We start from the raw sequence: 18,775 nt of genomic DNA, 5'->3' as shown, positions 1-18,775 counted from the left end.
TGGAGCTCTTCCTGATCTTCCTGCCCACTAGGGACCCAGGAAACCTGACAGCAGGCATCTCCCCCACTCCTGGGAAGAGTTCTGTCGTCCAAGCCGCCTTCATTTTCTACCCTTTACAACTGGTATGCCTCCCCACCTCTGGCTCACTTCTTCAGGCAGTATAATCATGTAGAAGGATATATTGATAGCATTTCCAGTGAAAACATTTTTTTCCTCTTCAATAAAAATATTTCACGGTAGCTCTCTGGGGACGTAACCTTTTTTGTTCTTTAGTTAGAAATTTCTTGCATTCATTTAAATTGTCCCATAATCAGTCTGGTTTTCATTTTCCTCGAATTTCTTAGACTAGACATGAACACATTGCTTTGTAAGGGGGCATATACCCCTTTGTAGCAGAGCTGAGGTGGTTAGCAATGACTTCTGACCTAGTCACTAAGTGTTAATACATTGTCTGTACTCCCAGGGGAAGCATCTGTGTTCAGTGTTAAATTGATTCCTGGCAAAACACTGACTTCCTCATCTGGTAGGTTCCCCTGAACGGTTCCTTGGCTTGCTCCCTGCTCCTGTCCTGTTTGCTGTTTCAGTGCCCTGAAGCTTGTCTTCCTGGAAAGGTCAAGTGTATTGGTTTCTTATAGCATCCAAGGCCCCCTAAGCCAAGACTAGTACCTTCCTTCCTCTGTAGGAAATCCAGTCTTAAGACCCTCAGAGGCCATTCAGACTGTGAGATAATTGGCTTGTGGAACCCTCAGGAAAGCGGCTTGTGGCCACCAGCTGAGCTACTTCGACTGAGAGAATTACAGCATTCCTTCCCTCACTTTTCTCCAGCTGCAGAGGGGGTAGCAGAAGCCAAGACATGGACCAGTGGTTCTCTTTTCTAGCTGTGTGTCTGAATCACCTGGGTGAGCTTTTGAAAAATAAGATTCCTGAGCCCCAATCCTGAGGGTGCTAGTTTAGTTTAAATTATGGCCAGTGGATCTTTATTATTTCCTCTACTTTTAATTAAAGACAATTTCAAACCCATAGAAAAGTTGAAAGATTCGATGATACCCATAGGCCCTTTACCCTTTTACACCCATAGGTTCATCAGTTGTGAACATTTTGCTAGAATTATCTTTCTAAATATACATAAATTTTATTGAACCACTTGGAAGCTAGTCACAGACATTGTGACCCTTAGTCCTACATCGTGTGCATCTCCTAATGGGGCCTTCCGGTGTCACCGCAGCATCTTCATCACACCTAAGGAGAGTAACTCCCTAGTCTGACATAGAGTTGATATCTCATTTGCCCCAATTTCTAAAATCTTAGGGCTTTTCAGTTTTTGATCCAGGATCAAACGAAAGTTCACATACTACATTTGGTTCTGTCTCTTAAGTCTTACTTTACAGCAGGTCCCCTGCATGTTTTCTCGTTTTTTATGACGTTGATTTTGTTGGAGAGCCTAGGTGGCCATTTGTCTTGGATAGTACCCCACAGTCTGGATTTGCCATTTTCTGATGAGCTTCCTGAGGAATGACTGACGTTTTTGCCCAGAACCCTGTGTAAGTGGCATGCACTTACTGCGCTACCTCAGAACCCTGTGTAAGTGGCATGCACTTACTGCGCTACCTCAGAACCCTGTGTAAGTGGCATGCACTTACTGCGCTACCTCAGAACCCTGTGTAAGTGGCATGCACTTACTGCGCTACCTCAGAACCCTGTGTAAGTGGCATGCACTTACTGCGCTACCTCAGAACCCTGTGTAAGTGGCATGCACTTACTGCGCTACCTCAGAACCCTGTGTAAGTGGCATGCACTTACTGCGCTACCTCAGAACCCTGTGTAAGTGGCATGCACTTACTGCGCTACCTCAGAACCCTGTGTAAGTGGCATGCACTTACTGCGCTACCTCAGAACCCTGTGTAAGTGGCATGCACTTACTGCGCTACCTCAGAACCCTGTGTAAGTGGCATGCACTTACTGCGCTACCTCAGAACCCTGTGTAAGTGGCATGCACTTACTGCGCTACCTCAGAACCCTGTGTAAGTGGCATGCACTTACTGCGCTACCTCAGAACCCTGTGTAAGTGGCATGCACTTACTGCGCTACCTCAGAACCCTGTGTAAGTGGCATGCACTTACTGCGCTACCTCAGAACCCTGTGTAAGTGGCATGCACTTACTGCGCTACCTCAGAACCCTGTGTAAGTGGCATGCACTTACTGTGTTACCTCAGGTGACCCATGACTGATGATGAGCTTCATCGTTTGTTTAAGGTGGTGACTGCCAGGTCTCACTAACGGCGTATGTATTTTTTTTTTTGCGTTCAGTAATCTGTGGGGCGATACTTTGTGATTATGTGTTTTTCTAAAAACTTCACAAACGTCTTTGGCATCCATTCATGACCCTTGCCTTATATTACATGTTGGGGATTGCAAAATGGTAATTCTTTTAAGTCCATCACGTTTATATTTATTAGCCTGCATTTTTCTGTGAAGAAGAACTCTTTTTTTATTCTTTATTTTTGAGGTCTCAGTGGATTCTCTCTCTCTCTTTTTTATTTTGGTGAGGAAGATTGGCCCTGAGCTAATATCTGGACCAATCTTCCTCTATTTTGTATATGGGATGCTGCCACAGCATGGCTTGATGAGTGGTGTGTAGGTCTGTGCCCAGGATCTGAACCTGCAAACCCTGGGCCGCCCAAGCGGAGCACATGACTTAACCACTATGCCACCAGGCCGGCCCCTTAATGGATTCTGTTTGATTCAGAGAATGATATATAATCCATTCATATTTTTGATATTCAAAGTGTCCCCAATTTTGGCCAGTAAGAGTCGCTTCCAGCTATCTTTTTTGTCCTTTTGATGTAGTCCTATTTTGACTTTGAGCATGTCCTTGCTTTCTGGTACAACAAGGTGTCTCAGATCCACATTTGGACTTTGCCTTCTCTACATCTGAATCTGCTGTTTCTCCAAGGGACTCTGGTACTTTGTGGTGTGGGGAGTACTATTTAGAAACCAAGGTCAGGGTGCTGAATGTGCTTACTGCCACTGGAGAGTCATTGTTTCTAGGCCCTTTCAGTGTCCCAGATAGAGATAATCATGAGTTCAAAGCATCTTTTTTCCAGAAGTTTTACAGGTAATTCTGATATATAGTGAAGGTTGAGAACCGCTGGCTTAGGCCCACGAATAGGATGTCTTTACTATTGCTCTTATTTTGAAAGGATCTTAAATTTTCCACATTCTCTTCACCACAGAGGGGAGGAATCTCAGAAGACATGGGGCATGGTCCTGTTTCTGTTACTGACTGTGTAAGGGAGCAAGTTGACCCTTTGGTCCTCATCTTTGAAACACAGGATTGTGAGGATCAAACGAGAGCCTCTGAGTAAACCTGCTTTGTAGACGGAAGAACTGGACATGAGAAAGGGATGTCATTTAGGAAGCATATTAGATGAGTGTGGGACAGTCTGCTGAAGCAGTCAGGAGAGAGCCTGCTTTACTTTAAAAGATGACCAGAAAACATTAATATCTTTGTATGTAATGAACTCATTACTACATTGCTGGAGAGGGAGGAGTGAGGGGTACAGTTTCCCATTTTACAGACGGAGAGACTGAGACCCAAGAAAAGCTAAGTAACTTCTCCAGCATTCTATTACAAGCCAGTCATCAAGATGGGGTGGAATATTGTATAGCTGTAGGTTTGGAGCCCTCTGTGCATTGGGCTCTGGATTTTGACTCTTAGGATGTGAAGGGACTGGACATGGAAGAGAACAAAGCCCTTTGGATGTCTTAGGAAAAACCAAAATCCAGTTCAGTTCGTTGTTCTGGGCTGGGATCTGCCTCTGGAGGGTAGAGGAGATGCTGACTGGACTAAAATTTGGATTCTAGAGCGGCCAGTGCTCCTAGCAGCCCCTCTGGGGGCAGAGGGGAATGAGCCTGTGGTGGTGTCATCCCACTGCCTGCGCTGGCCCCTGGGGGCTTGCTGTCAGCCTGGGCTTCTGAACAGGCCTGGTCACAGAGCTAAGCACTGAGTACCGGGGCCTCTGCCTGCCTCCACCTCCCTCTTCCCTGGTGAAGGCTGTGGGCGCAGTCAGCATGGATCCCTGCATGCTCTGCACCAGAAGAACTGAACACTTGCAGGGCTGCGTGAGTGTGTCGCTGCACACGTCCCAGATGTGAAGGAAGTTTGCTGAATGCATGAGACAGTGCTGCAACTAGACGATGTGACTAGGGACTCAAAATTCGTTTGGCTGCTGTGAGCAGGGACTAGAGGTACCTTCTCGCCGGGGGTGGCGTGGGGGCGGTGATGTCACTGTATGTCTGCAGGGAGAGGACTTCCCTTTGGCACCATTGAGTCAGCACCTCAAATGTCTTAAAAATCAGGGAACCTGAAAGCAGTGCATCCCAGGAGCACGGTTCCCTGTGCACCGTGTTAGGTAAGGTAAAGCCGGCTCAGTCCAGCACATGCCTGCTTGTGCTCTGCTTAGGCCCACCTTGAAGTCTTTGGGCCTAATTCTCCCCTCCAGGACTGAGCAGAGCAGTGCGCACTGTGTGCTGTGACCTCCTCAGCTGACTGGAGGATGAAGATGGACTGGAGAAAGGCCTGGGGTTAGCGAGCAGGGCTCTAGCCTGAGCAGCAGACACCCACAGCTGTGGCCAGCTGCCTCTGCAGCTTGAGAAACCGTCTTTATTTAAGAACTGCCTGCTACCAGAGTCAATAAATAACGACCATTACCAGAAGTATAAGAAACGAGCAAGAGGCCAGTGCGAGTGGTTCCATTTTAACAAAACAGTCAAGTCAGTGGCCCGACGAAGCCCTAGCCTTTGCCGAGCTGTGAGCTTTCCTATTTAAGCTGTGCAGGCCCTGGACTGGTGGATAAGTTGGAGTCTGGGAGCCAAGGCGGGGTACACCCCATCTAAGGGCACTAGGCTTCCTGGGGCTCTGGGCAAGGCTATCTCACACATTTTTTTCCCTCTCCAATTTCCCTTTATTGTTCTGCCTTCCCAAAGCCTATGACCATATATACAGCTACCAGGCACTTCTTTCCATGGAGCTCTTTGAAGTCCCTTCAAAATGCCCATCTAATCCCTCACACCACTCCAGGAGCCTCTCTGGCAACCTCGTTCATCCCTAGTTCGAAGCCCAGGTGAGGTCTGACCCAGGGAGACAGGGCAGCACACCTGGGCTCAAACCCAGGTTTGGGGATACTGCTCTCCCTCCAAGAGAGAGGCGCCAGTGGGCAGTCACATTCTGAGACCTGGAATGGAAGAGTCCTCTAGGCGGGGAAGATGGAGGGAGTCAGCCATCCTTAGCGAGCTTGGCTCTTGTCCAGAGTACAGACAAGATGGCTCCTGGGACTGCCAAGAGGCAGCGTGCATGGGGGACAGAATGCCCGTGGCGACGGCATCACGCCCATGCGCTGTGGGCCACAGCAGATAGGCGCTCCGTGACACCTCCTTTGCTGAACCCCTTTGATTCTAAGCATCGCTGTCCCGGAAGGACTCTCACAGTGTCTCCCCACCCCTCCAGTCTTCACCTAACCTAGACCCCAGGGCAACAGCTGTCCAACTTCCTCAAAGGTCCCTAAAAAAGGAACAAGCCTCTCACTCGTTCCAGCGTCTCACTGCAGAAGTTTTTTTGATGTCTGACCTCAGTCTTTATTTTTTCAAAAGAAAAAGAGCCCCCACCCCATGGCCCTCCTATTCCCTGGCATCATCTGGATCATTTGATGCCCTGGATGAACGCAGCTAACCTGACCTTGCTGGGCCCCAAGACTCTGTCTAGAGAGAGCTGCCCTCCTGCTGAGGGCAAGGTATACATGGAGACTGTTAGAGCAATGAGGACCAAGTGGCCAAGGCCAGGGCCAGCGGGCCTGTAGGCTGAGCCCAGGTGTCTCCCCGGGCCCTGAAGTGGTGTTTTAGGCTGTCTGTCCTTAGTCCTCAAGGCACTTACTGGCTACTAAGCTGTGGGGTAAAGTACTTGGTGGTGGCTGTCCCCCTTGCCTCTGGGGCTTGGTGTGTGAGAGAGGAGAGATCCAGAATCAAGTCATGACACAGTAGGGGCCAGCCCTGCTCTCAACTCCCCCAGCCCATCAGAGGCCCCTTGGGCAGGAAGGGACTCTGAGAAGCCATCTAATCTTGTCTTCTGCCTCCCTGCAAGCTCCTGTCCAGGCCACCTCAACAAGGGGCTGTTCCATTTTAGAAGTTTGCGTGTCCTGAAGTCACCTATGGTCTTATTAAACCTAGTCAGTATTCTCCCCGAAGTCTCAGGCTGCAGGAACGTCCATTTTACGGTAGTTCTACGTCTCCCAGACAAGTTCTATCTGCACGCTGGCTAGATTTTCCTGGGGCTGAGTTTTTCTAGTTAAAAACCCTTCCGGGGCTTCCCAGCAGGTCTGCCTTCCTCCCCTTTGCTAATGGGCTTCATTAGAACTAAGACACTTAGTCATGAGTATCTTTTGCCTCAAGCAAGCTTGGGGACTGCAGCCTCCTGCCACGCTGGTCAGGGGTCCTGTGCCAGCCCAGCTCATCCTCGGCCCAGCATCTAGACACCTGGCCCCTGCTCCCCTGCTGCAGCCCGGGCAGCGAGGAAAGGCTCAGGAAACTTTGCAAGGAAGTTTCTTACTTTCAGCATTCCCTTTCTGATAGAACTGGGCATGCCAAAACACAGCCCCCGCAGACCAGGATGGATGCTAGGCCAAATGTTGGGGTCCCTGTAATGGGAGAATGGCTGAGCTGAACCCCCAGCACCTTGCATGGGAGGTTGGACAGGAGCACGTGAGGAGGGTTTGATCAGACGGCTCCAGGAAAGCAGTCCCGGGCGGGGGCAGGGGGTGGGTGCAGCGGTGGTGGGGAGAAGGGGTTTGAGCTCACATTTTAAAAAAACTGTAGTGGGTAAACATCAACATAAACCTGCCCAGGAAAATAGAGCAGGACTTAGTTTAAAAAACCATAACAAAATAGAGCTCTAAGTGTAAACTACAGACACCAGCTCACGGGGCCTGTCCCCTACAGGACGCCTGTGCTGCTGCTCTGTTGCTGAAGGGCCACCTGTCAGAGCACAGGCTTTGGGGTTTCCTGCTTATGTCGCCACTGCTGCCTGGATTTGGGCAATCCCTGTCCTTGTTTTGGCCTCTTCTTGGAGCAAGGGTAGGGTAAGGGGAACAGGGGGCTTCAGGCCAGCCCTGCATATTGAGGCTACAGCAGAAGCTGGGCTCAGAAGGCAAAGAAGGACTGGGTGTCTCCTGGAGTCTGCCCAGGCAGGCCTTGGGCTGGGACCCAGCCATGCCCATCACCCCATGATCCCCACCTGAACCTCTTGAAGCAGAGTTTTCACAGCCCGCTGCCCTTCTTCACCACCACCTTATCCAGGCCGCAGCCATCCACACTGCCCCTTCCTCTGGGTAAACCAAGAGCCTGGGACAGGAAGGTAGGAGACTCCCTCCTCATCCCAGCCCCATCACTGACAGCTGTGTGACCTTGGGAAGTCCCTGAGCCTTTGGACCTTGGTTTCCTCTGGAAAGTGAGAGGTTTGGCCAAGTTGAGCTCTCAAGCCTCTTCCGGCTCTGAGGTTCTGTCTGTCACTGGTAACATACCCAGAGTGCAAGGGAGGATGTCCCATTTATTAACCCCGGTTTCTTCTGGGAACTGCATGAGAGCAGTCCGAGGCAGCCTAGGGAGCGGTCTCACCAGGTGGTGCAGAGTATTCCTGGGAACAGGCAGGGCCACATTGGTCCTCTGCCCTTCTCAGAAGACTCCTGACTCCAAGACACAGACTTAGTGCCACGTTGCTCTCTGAGGCTTGAGTGAGTCAGTGCCGGGAGAGTGGAGTCCTGGGCCTGCAGGCTGAGCTGGAGGAGGAGGGTGGGTGTGCCACCCCCATCTCCTGTTTCCTGCCCAAACCCTGGAGGGACTGTGCAGGATGGGTCTTGGTGGGGCGGGGGACCTCCCCAAGACAAGCCCTTTAGTCACCCAGCCACCTGTAGTGGCTTCTGTCACTGTGGGGTGACAGGGTCGGGTTGGCAGTGTTGGCTAAGAGGGCAACATCACCTGGATTGTGACTATGCCTCAGGCCAAGTCTGGTGCCCCTTTCCACCAGGCATCCACGCTTTTTAGCGCCTACCTCCAGCAGTTTGGAGTATCACCCCCAAAGCTGAAGAGGCTCAGGCTCTGGCTGCAGACATGAGGGCGCTGGTTCTCAGCCAGCTGGGCAGGTGCAGGGCCTCCAGGGAGTCATCGAGGAAGTGTCAGGGTCCAGCTGTGCTGCCCCTCAAGAGGAGGAAGTAGGAGAGTCCTTGGTCCCAGGGTTTGGCCCTCTCCTTAGACTGAGGATGCTGATGTTTATGGCGTCCCCTTCAGCCCATTCATGTCCAGTGTTCCTGCCAGGCCCAGGACTCTGCTCTCAGGCACAGAGTCCACACGCGGTCCCAGAACGCCATCCACGGATGTGCAGATTGATGTTGAAAACCCCCTTCTTCCCAGAGGCCTGCTCCTTCCATCTGGGCACCCTAGAGGGCCCACAGGGTTCAGTATCATCATAGAAGTTACTGCCTGGTGCCTCCTGGTTTAAAGAAAAATATCTCCCAGGCTCTATCCTGTGGCTGAATGTGAAATATCCTACCTCCTATGAAAAGGGCACTGTTTAGAGTGGGTATTTAAAACCAGCCATTCTCAGGCACAGTGTGGGCCACGTTGGCATCAGGAAGGGACCGGGGCCAGCTGGCTGTGTCCGTCGGAGGGGGGGTGTCCAGCTGTGGCGGAGAAGGAGGGGCGCTGAGATCAGAGCTCCAGGTAGCCTCTGAGGATGAGCATCGCCACAGAGTGGGAAAGGATGGTGCCAGCACGTGGGGCTGGGCGGCCTGCCGAGTTCTCCACCATCATGCTTGTGCCTGGAATCAGCAGGCAGAAACATGGGGCTGAGTCGGCTGGGCCTGGGACCGGCCCGGCCCCACCCCACCCTTGGGACAGGATCCAGACCCTTCCTAAAGAGACTCACAGAAGGTCAGCTTTAGGACTGGGAAGTGTTCTCAGCTCTGTTCCTGCCCTTCACTGCTGCTGGTCCTCAACCTCCCCCTGGACCCCGTGAAAGGAGCACACCCACCTCCCGGCCCTCAGGGATGTTCGCGGAGTGGGGGAGGAGGGTGGCAAGGGCAGCCCAGGACTACTTTGCACTTGGTCCCTGCCTGCCTTCCCCTTTCCCCTGGGTGTCTGGCTGGGTCGGGGTTGGCTTGGGTGGAAATGATTCCTTCATTGTGCATCTGGGGGGACCCTGACACTCCTGGGGGATGAGGTGAGGGAGAGGCAGCACCTCCATTCCTCACGATGTGGACTTCTGCCGGGATCCCATCCCCTCCAGGCCCTGTGGTCCGAATCTGCACCAGGGCATGGCCAATGTCTTCAGGAACTGGAATTTCTATCCAGTTCTTGCTGGTGAGGTGCAGTGTGGGAGTTGGGTGTAAGTCATTCTGGTACAGCATCTGTGGGAAGTTAGCCAGGGGGAGTGCACTGACCTCAGGGCCGAACCTTCTCTCTTGCCCAGCTCCAGGCCTTGGGAGGAGCCCCTAGGGTTCCGGGCCCTCGAGGTCCTGCCTCCTCACCCCTCATTTCCCATTGCCCGGGCTCTTGAACCAGTTCCTCACTGGTGGGAGGAAAACTTGCAAGCAGCTCAACTGTTTCTGCAGACTCCTTAGGCTTACAGGATCCCCAGTCCGTCACCGTCCCAGGAGCCCTGCCTTTCTGCAGTGACACCACCTGCGCCTGTTTTGTAGTCTCTACCCCACACTACCTGAAGCCATTTCATGCCTCTCACCGTCACGAACTCTTCGCATATCTACCTCAGATCCCTCTTGCTATGAACGCAGCTCCCTGTGTTCACTGGAGATGTGGGGCTGCTCCTCATGGCTCACCGCCTGGTTTGTCCCTTGCTTACCTTATAGCCAGTGACTGCAGACTCATTTCGGAGGGGGACCACAGGGTCCCACTTAATGCTAAGACTGGAGCTCGAGAAAGTCCAGGAGATGTTGCCAGGAGGTCGCCGTGGAGCTGCCGGGGGAGGGAGAAAGTGGGGAGACTTCCAAATGCTTCCTCACCACCCACCCCTTGCCTTTAGCCAGGCTTCATCTGCAGGTCTGCCCATGGCATTACACCCAGAGCATCCTGTCACGGCTGCCTCAGAAACACACCCCATGAGATCTGAAGGTGGAGAGGAGAGAGGCACTTCAGAGGCCATGAATTCCACTCCCTTATTTTCATTAGGCTCGCTGCCTTGTTTTGTCCAGCCCAGGCTTTGTGGGCTAGAGCATTTGTCTTATGCTGGGGAAAGACCGAACCTAGAGGCACCTTCCCCCAACACCCCCACCCCCATCCCTACCGCCGGCAGACAGACTCACGGGGCTTCATGGTCGTGGCATTGGCGGGAGGGCTGGCAGGCCCGGTGCCCGCCCGGTTGTAGGCCCGCACCGTCACATGGTACTTGGTGTTGGGGTGCAGGCCAGTGACTCGGGCACTGGTATCTAGCCCTGCTGTCCTCACTCGGTCAGCGGCTGCTTCCTTGTCCCCAGCTTTCCAGTAGCGGATCTAAAGGGGGCAGGGGTACCCCCTAGGGTCAGTGGTCAAACCCAGGACCTCGGCTCCCCTCACCCTGGCCCTGGCCACTGACATTCTGTTCCTCTCCTGCTCACTCTGGTCCTTGTGACTCAGTCTTGGGTCTTAGAACCTGGACACCAGACCATGACTCCAAGACAGCAGTGACAAGAAGTGAGTCAGTGCTGCCTTCTTGGTGCCCAACCGACTACCCAGACCAAGGAAGCGCTCAATACCGGGCTGAACGAGGAAGCAAGTGAGTGGGCAGGTGACCGTGGGGGACCAGCACAGACTCAACCTGGCAATGGCCTGCTGGAACACAGCCCCATTTAATTAACCGAGGGCATCCTGTGGGGACTCTGCTAGAGGATAGAAGAGGCCTATTTGCACTTCTGAAGTAGTCCCCCAGCCCCCAGCAGACTTCTGATGGCTGTCCAACACATGCAAACCTATTTTAATATTAAGATCTGCTAAATATCCTTCCAAACAAGGGCAGAGTTTGAATTGTCTCCTCACTGGGGCTGGCCTCACCACTGTGCTAAAGCCCAGAGCAGGCTCCCCTGCAATGGAATCTGCCACATCACCAGTAGCCCCTGATGATTCTCCCTTGGGCAATGACATTTCTTGCTTTTCCTTCTTTCCCTCCTTTTGCTCCCTCTCCCGCTCCATCTGCTCCACAGGTGCCCCAGTGTGGAGGCATTGATGGGCCCAGGGCCCCTGCCCAGGGAAGGTACCATCAGCTGGTACACGGAGGAGACATGCTGTTCCCTCCCATTCTCTGAGAATGCCAGGCTAACTGCGCTCTGCCACGAACGGGGGAGGCCATGCCCCTCCCAGAACCCGCCCCCACTCCCCCCACCCCTCCCAGAACCCGCCCCCAACTCCCCCCACCCTTGGCTCCCGGAACCGCCCTTCCTCAGGGGGCTCTAGCCAAGCGTTTCCTTCGAGGCTGTCATGCAGGTCAGCCTTCCCCACTGAGCAGCAAGCCCTGAGGGCTTAGCTAAGGTCGTCCACAGTGCTGCCTGGACTGGGTGCTGTTGCCTAGTCAGTGAATGAGTGATACCAGGAGGAAAGCTGAGTGAGCTGTGGGGCGCCCCCACCTACCCCTGAAGCCCCAGCACCCCTTCTTCTCCCAGGCCCCCAGTCAGTACTCACCTCGTACCCCAGGAGAATACCATTCACATCCTGCTGCACGGGGTCCCAGGTCACGTTCATCTCTGAGGATGAGACCCCCTTGGCCCAGACCTTGGTAGGGGTCACCCTAGGCTCTGGGGACCGATATAGAATGGATTTGGGTTCCCAGGACCTCCCTCTGTCCCACAGAGCAGCTGCCCACCCGGACGACCCTTGCTTAGGAATTGGGAGAGCCCAGGGTTAGGGATGAAGTCTGGGGGCTGGTCTCAGAACATCCCCCAGGCCCACTTCTCTTCCCAGAGAGCCTCCCTCCTGGGTCCCTTAGGTAGGGCGGGTGACGTGGGACCCGCGCGTCCTCTCCACCCACGCCGTGGACCGGAGCAGGGCTGCGAGCTCAGAGAGGCAGCGGCGCGGCCCACCTTCCTCAGCCGAGTGCACCAGGGCCGTGAGGCTCTCGGGCCCGGCCCCGCGGCGGTTGTAGCTCCGGATCTTCACCTCGAAGGGCGTGTAGGGCCGGACGCTGTCGTTGCTGTAGACGAAGTACTGGGCGTCGGCGCCCGGCACCCGGGCGGTCTGCCAGCCGGCGCTGCCCTGCCTGCGGAAGGACAGCAGGTAGCCGAAGCCGTCTCCGTTCTGGTACTCCCGGGGCACGGGCTGCGGGGCGACAGCGTGGCGTGGGCGGAGGGCCGAGCTGCCTTCCCCTGCTCGTCCTCCAGCACCCCGAGAGGGCCGGCCCCAGCGCCGGAGCCACGGGGGTTTTCATCCTGCGTGGGCGCAAGGGCAGGGGGAGAGGACGCTGGCTGCTCTCGAGTCGGGACTGTGCAGTGGCTCCGCCTGGGTCCTCTGCACGCTGCTGCAGCCCGGAGATGTCAGGCCGTGGGCTGGGACCAGGACTTGTGTCCCTCTCCCCACCTCCCTTCCCCCCGGAACTGGAGGCATATTTCTGCCTCTGTCCCTGCAGCTTACCGTCCAGTTGACAACGAGCTCTCCCGGGGCTCCACCACCTCCGCTGAGTCCTGAGGGTGCCACTGAGGGGGCTGTCAGAGCCAAGAGACACAGACGTGGCTTGTTAATGGACAGTGAGGAAAAAGAAGTCCGGAGACTGTGCCTGGAAAGCATCCTAGGACCAGATGCCCCTTCCAATGGGCCCTGGTGTTGTCCTCCAACAGTCCCTCTGGACGTGGGCCCTGGAGGTAGGCAGACCTGAGATGAAATCCTTCCTCTGCCACTTACTAGCTGTGTTTCCCTGGGCAAGTTACTTAACCTCTCTGAGCCTCTGATTCTCCTCTCCGTAAGATGAGGGTAACGTTTCTCTCAAAGGGCTATAAAAATAACACTAAACCAGATAGTGGCATGTACATATGTACATAGATAGTAGATGCTCCATAAATGATCATGTCCTCTTTCTCCTGTCAGTTTAAACTAAATAACAAGAGACCAACTCCAGTTTGCTTTACCTTAAGGGGAATAAATAATCCAGACTGCAGTTAATGCAAAAACCATTTCTTGTGGGTTGTAGGCTGTTTTATTATTATTTTTCTTCTTGTGGCAGATTTAATTTCCTAATTGTCTCTAGAATTCAACAAGGCTGATATTAAAACAAGAATGCATTTAATTAGATCAGAAAGCTTGGCAGGGGGTAACTTGGCTGAGGGTCAAAATATTTCTGCAGAGAATCAAGACTTCTTACTTGGTTCTGATGACGATAGCATCTAATTTGCAAGGGGTACTTAAACACATTGCCGTTTAATCCTGTGAGGAGGGCGTCATTATTACTCTGAAAGGGGTGGAAAGACTAAGGCCCAGCACTTTCAAGTGACTTCCCTAAGGTCACACAGGTAATAAGTGGCACACACATTGGATTTGAACTCAGCTCTTCTGATTTCAAAGCCCATCATCTTTCCTCTGCATCATAGCTGTCTTCGCTCATCAACTCTCAGGACAGAACGAAGGAGACCACTCCTCCCCCTCATATGACTCTCCAAGAATTTCAATCAAAGAAAGTGCTCCTTCTGAAATTCCATACTCAGGAGAGGTACCAATTAAAAATGTTGAATGATTCCAGAAAGAGCCCAGAGATTCAGCCTGGGGCATATCGGAAACCGTGTTTAAGGGCCCATCAGAAAGCAGAGCCTCCCTACACCTGCAGCGGGGCAGGCCTGTTGGGCGGGGAAGGGGAGGCAGGGCCCTGACCCCTGCTGCCGGGCTCCAGATCCCAGGGCCCTCCTACTGCGTCCTCCCTGGGAAAGGCTCAGAGGGTGGGCAGGGGCCTCTCAGCAGAGGCCCCTTCGGGGTGGTCTCCTCCCCTTCCTTCCCCGCTCAGGTCCTGACACCCACATGCCTTCCAGGGAGGCGTGGGCAGGTTATCTGTCCCTCCTGCTCCCCCAGAAACCACCTCAAGAAGGACTTGGGGACAGTGCTGCTTCCAACCCCTCCACAAAGCATGCATGCACACGCACACGTACACACACACGCCTTCCACATAGCACTCTCACACACACACGTACACACACACACCTTCCACAAAGCTGATTTAAACTGCACTCAGGCACTTCCAGAGGGGACACCTGCCCACCAGCCCACGGTGCTGGGTTTAAGGCCAGGCTCTGCCAGTGTGACCCTTCCCTTCTCCAAACTTTGGCTTTCTATTTTTTTTAAATTAAAGTTTCCATTTCGGGGTCATTGTGGATCCACAAGCAGTTGTGAGGTTGGCCCCTTTGTTAAGTGAGGGGTTTGGACCGGGTGGTCCTTGCAGCCCCGAGGCCGTGGTGCAGGCCTGCTGCGGTGCGGCGCCCAGCCTGCCTGACGGCCCTCCTTGCTCATATTTTTTGTTAGAGTCTGAAGCCTGGTGAGTAGGGATGACTTGGTGTTCCCTTTAAGGAGCTAGGGTCTGTGCCCTGACATTCCGTCTCTCTGGGACACCCAGGGCTCTGACCTGCTTCCTGGGTCCGGATTTTGCTGGAGGGCCCACTGGGCTCCCCAGTGCCCAGGATGTTGCTGGCTAAGACCCGGAACTCGTAGTCCGTCCAGGGCGTGAGGCCTAGTACCTGGGCGGTCTCAGCGTTGCCCTCGACGTTGGCGGGATCTGCAAGGCAGCAGAGAGGCAGTGTCCCGGCGTTGTTCATTGGTCCGGGTGGAAAGGGCGGGGACTGCGCCCAGCTCCTTGTACCCTTGTTCATTGGTCCGGGTGGAAAGGGCGGGGACTGCGCCCAGCTCCTTGTACCCTTGTTCATTGGTCCGGGTGGAAAGGGCAGGGACTGCGCCCAGCTCTTTGTACCCAGCCGGTGGTGGCACCTGCCGTATGCTAAAGAGCTCAGTGCCTCGTTCAGAAAGGCTCAGAAAACCAGTGGGCCGCATGCACCCCACGCCCTCCAACTGCTTTCATTGCTCCCGCGAGAGAGTCCTGCCACTGCTTCCGGGGCACAGATGAGTGCCTCCTCCATCTCTGTCCCCTCTCTGCTGCTGTCCTGTGACCACCGTCTCCTCCAATGGCCTGGGAGCTTGTCTCCCTTTGAAGCCCAGGCTCAGTCCTGCGGCCCGACCCCTGGCCCCGACCCCAGGCACATAGCCAGGCCTTATTGGTAGCGACCCAGCGGGGCCTCACACTTACTGGTGCGAACCTGCTTCCACTTCCCCGCAGGTGGGGTGCGAGCTTGCAGGGTGTACTTGGCAATGGGGCTGTGGTTGTCAAAGCCGCGGCTCCAGCTGAGCTGGACAGTGGTGTCACCGACGTTCCTCACCACCACACCTCCCGGGGGGCCCGGCGGACCTGCACCAAGAGGTCGCAGCACAGTGGGTCAGAATGGGGCAGCTTCAAACCTGAGCCAACCTCCTCCACGCCGGCTGGAGCTGGTGCGGTACCAAGAAGGGGCAGCAGAGGGCGCAGCAAACACGCCTGGGCGGGAGAGCGGGAATGGGGGCAGGGAGTGGGAAAGGGGGCTGCGAGGTGGGGAGGGATGTGTCTAAGGCTGGAGGGGTCACAGAGGCCCTCACACAGGGATGTGTACAGGTCTCCCGGCAGTAGGCTCTGAAGACTTCTGGCCTCAGCAAAGTTCTCCAGTCTTGGGACATGTTTGGGAGTGGATTTTTAAAACGTTAGCTTTTTTTTTTTTTGAGGAAGATTAGCCCTGAGCTAACATCCAGCGCCAATCCTCCTCTTTTTGCTGAGGAAGGTTGGCCCTGAGCTAACGTCTGTGCCCATCTTCCTCTACTCTGTACGTGGCACGCCTGCCACAGCGTGGCTGGATAAGTGGTACGTAGGTCCCGGCCTGGGATCCGAACCAGCGAGCCCCAGCTGCCGAAGTGAGCGTGCAAACGTAACCGCTGCACCACTGAGCCGGCCCCAAAACTTTAGCTTTAGGGGGCGAATACCCTATTCCTTTAGCACCTGTGAAGAGCCACAGGAGAAGGCAGCTCAGTGGGCTTATGTCAGAAGCCCTTCCCCACGGCCTCAGGGAGAGGCGGGGAGTTAGGGAGCAAGGGTCAGAAGAGCCCAGCTGGGCTCTGAGGGAGTCGGGGGGTGGGGGTGGGAACCCCTCACCTCGGACCAGGACTGTGGCCTCCTTGGACACACTGTCCACCACCGTCTGGGCCATGCACGTGTACTTCCCACCGTGACGCAGCTGGGCGTTCAGGATGGTTAGGTCCCCAACGGTCTCCTTCTGCATACGGGGGACAGAAAGGGGGCAGGTCAGAGGACACCCCGGCTACTGCAGAAAGCCATGAGACATGAGGCAGGGCTCGGGGTCCCCTGCTCCATCACGTCCAGGGACCCCGCTGCGTCTCAGTGTCCTATCTGTTCCATGGGAGGAATCAGCTCTCCTCACTTAGTACCACTGGGGACTGAACAACAGTCTGCTAAGAAGATGGTCAACAGGAGTCCAAGTCAGTGATGTCATTTGCATTGCAGGCAGGATAGCAAGGACAGTAGCGGGGAGTGAGTCTTGAGGGGTGCCCAGAATTCCAGGTTTGTCCCTGGCCCTCTCTTAAGTGCATGGACTTCAGGTGGAATCCAGGGAACTGCTCAATCCAAGGACGAGCTTGCCATGCATGGCACTCCTGGGGAATGGGGAAAGGCTGTGAGGAGTGGGGTGATGGTTAAGGCCATCCTGGCTCCCCTGTCTGTCCAAAGGAGGGAAGACCCCTGGGTCCTCTGGCCTCAGGCCTCACCACACTCGCCCTCCGATAGTGACTCCCGGGCTTATCGAAGTCGATGGGGAAGTCATCCAGGGTCCAGACGAAGGTGAGGTCCATGGTGGGGTCATGGGAGGCATGGCACTGCAAGGTCAGGTTGTCTCCCAGGTTGACATCAGCACTCGAAGGGGCTAGAGTGATCTTGGTCGCATCTGCCAAGAGAAGCGAGGCTCCTGAGTGGTTGGGGAGGAAGCGGACTGAGCAGGGGGAGAGGGTGTGACAGGGTTTGTCCTGAGCCCCAGCAAGGAGAAGAGGCAGCATGGCCAACAGCACTGTGACCTCTCCACAGCCCCACGAGTGAGTGGGAGGGAAGCAGGACTAGATTCCGGATGGGGGGGGCGGTCCCAAGTGAAACCAAATCTGGGGTAGCCTCAAAGCTACACCAGGAGGAATGTGGGAACACAAGAGCAGGATGGCAAGGAGGGACGACACCCCGTGGTGGCCGAGCTAACCAGCCTCAGCCAAACCACAGCCTTTACCTCGCACAGACAGGACGCCCGTGCTGTTAGCTTTGCCCATGAAATTCTCAGCAAAGCAGGTGTATTTGCCTTCATCTGACCGGCTGATGTTTCTTAGGATCAAGGTGCCATCCGGAGTTACGGTCACTCTGCAGCAGGACAGAGCAGATCTAGCCAACCCGGAGACACACTGCAGTCCTGGGAAGGGGACTGGCCTCCAAGGAGGACACAGGGGAGCAGGAATTGCTCAGATGGCTGTGGGTTGTACCTGCTGCTGTTGACCAGAATCTCAGTGCCTTTGCTCCAGAGCACCACGGCCTTGGGAGCGGCCCGGGGCTGGCAGAGGATGACGACCTCTCCCCCGCGGGCCGCGGGGATCAGACGCCTTATGGGATTCAGCCTGAAGTCAGGGGCCAGTGCTGGAAGGAAAGGGGAGCGCCCTACAGTCACCCAGGGCGCCGGAACAGGAGCCGGCGCCCTTGATTAAGAGGCCACCCAGCCCCATGCTAAGCACTTGACATGCCCACCATGGCCAGTCCCTGAGGGACTCCTGGTAGCACCACTTCCGAGGTACATCCAGAAGCCAGTCCTTCTCGTCACCCCACTGCCGCCAGGCGGGGCCACGCTGCCAGATCTCCCATGGGACTCTCGGAAAGCCCCCCCCACTTGGTCTTCCTGTTTCTGCATTTTCCTTCTACAGTCTCTTCCCCACCCAGCAGCTGGAATATCTTTTGCAAAATGTACATCAGGTGCTCAGAACGCAGTCCAGCGCCTCGCAAGGCTCACAACTCAGCCCTTCCTTTCTGACCTCACCTCACTCCCCTCGCCATGCTCTAAATACCTGGGCCTTTTCTTTTTTTTTGAGGAAGACTGGCCCTCAGTTAACATCTGTGCCCATCTTCCTCTATTTTATATGTGGGACGCCTGCCACAGAATGGCTTGATAATCAGTCTGTAAGTCTGTGCTCGGGATCTCAACCAGCAAACCCCAGGCCACCAGAGCGGAGCATTCAAACTCAATTGCTGCGCCACTGGGCTGGCCCCATCACCTGAGTCATTTTTTGTCCTTTGAAGATGCCATGCTTTTTCTTGCCTCAGGAACTTTGCACTTGCTGTACATTTTTGCTTGGAAATCCCACAGATCTTCACATGGCCGGCTCCTTCCTAACACTCAGGTCACATCCCAAATGTGACTTCCTCAGAGAGTCTTCCCTGACCGTCCCGTCTAACCAGCTCCCCCATCACTCTACTGGATTTTCTTTTCAGTGTATTTCCTACGGCTGTCTGGAATTATCTTATTTAGTTTATTACTTTTGTGTTTCTTTGCCCTCCTCTCTCCATTGGATTGTGAGATACTTGAAGGTAGAGACATTATCTTTCGTGTTTGTTCCTTAGGAGGAGGTGTTGAATGAATATTGGTTGCATGAATGAATG

The 18,775-nt window shown here is 54.6% G+C and overlaps 1 protein-coding gene across 4 annotated transcripts in view; it reads right to left on the bottom strand.

Moving 5' to 3' along the window:
* Positions 1 to 4,627: 4,627 nt before the first annotated feature.
* Positions 4,628 to 18,775, bottom strand: part of CNTN2 (contactin 2) — a 32,008-nt gene continuing 17,860 nt past the window's right edge. For all 4 annotated transcript variants that reach the window (XM_023640385.2, XM_070266541.1, XM_023640387.2 and 1 more), the window contains 13 exons: positions 17,611 to 17,761; positions 17,364 to 17,491; positions 16,861 to 17,036; positions 16,232 to 16,352; positions 15,302 to 15,460; positions 14,627 to 14,776; positions 12,658 to 12,728; positions 12,111 to 12,345; positions 11,713 to 11,825; positions 10,365 to 10,551; positions 9,905 to 10,017; positions 9,284 to 9,452; positions 4,628 to 8,864 (listed from right to left, as the gene is read on the bottom strand). In XM_023640385.2, the coding sequence (XP_023496153.2) occupies positions 8,755 to 8,864; positions 9,284 to 9,452; positions 9,905 to 10,017; positions 10,365 to 10,551; positions 11,713 to 11,825; positions 12,111 to 12,345; positions 12,658 to 12,728; positions 14,627 to 14,776; positions 15,302 to 15,460; positions 16,232 to 16,352; positions 16,861 to 17,036; positions 17,364 to 17,491; positions 17,611 to 17,761 (1,883 nt within the window). In that variant the 3' untranslated portion in view covers positions 4,628 to 8,754. The remainder of the gene's footprint in view (positions 8,865 to 9,283; positions 9,453 to 9,904; positions 10,018 to 10,364; positions 10,552 to 11,712; positions 11,826 to 12,110; positions 12,346 to 12,657; positions 12,729 to 14,626; positions 14,777 to 15,301; positions 15,461 to 16,231; positions 16,353 to 16,860; positions 17,037 to 17,363; positions 17,492 to 17,610; positions 17,762 to 18,775) is intronic.

This window comes from Equus caballus, chromosome 5 (assembly GCF_041296265.1).
Source record: "Equus caballus isolate H_3958 breed thoroughbred chromosome 5, TB-T2T, whole genome shotgun sequence".
NCBI lineage: Eukaryota > Metazoa > Chordata > Mammalia > Perissodactyla > Equidae > Equus > Equus caballus.
The sequence above is the reverse complement of the archived record's forward strand: the minus strand, read 5'-3'. Positions and strand labels throughout refer to the sequence as shown.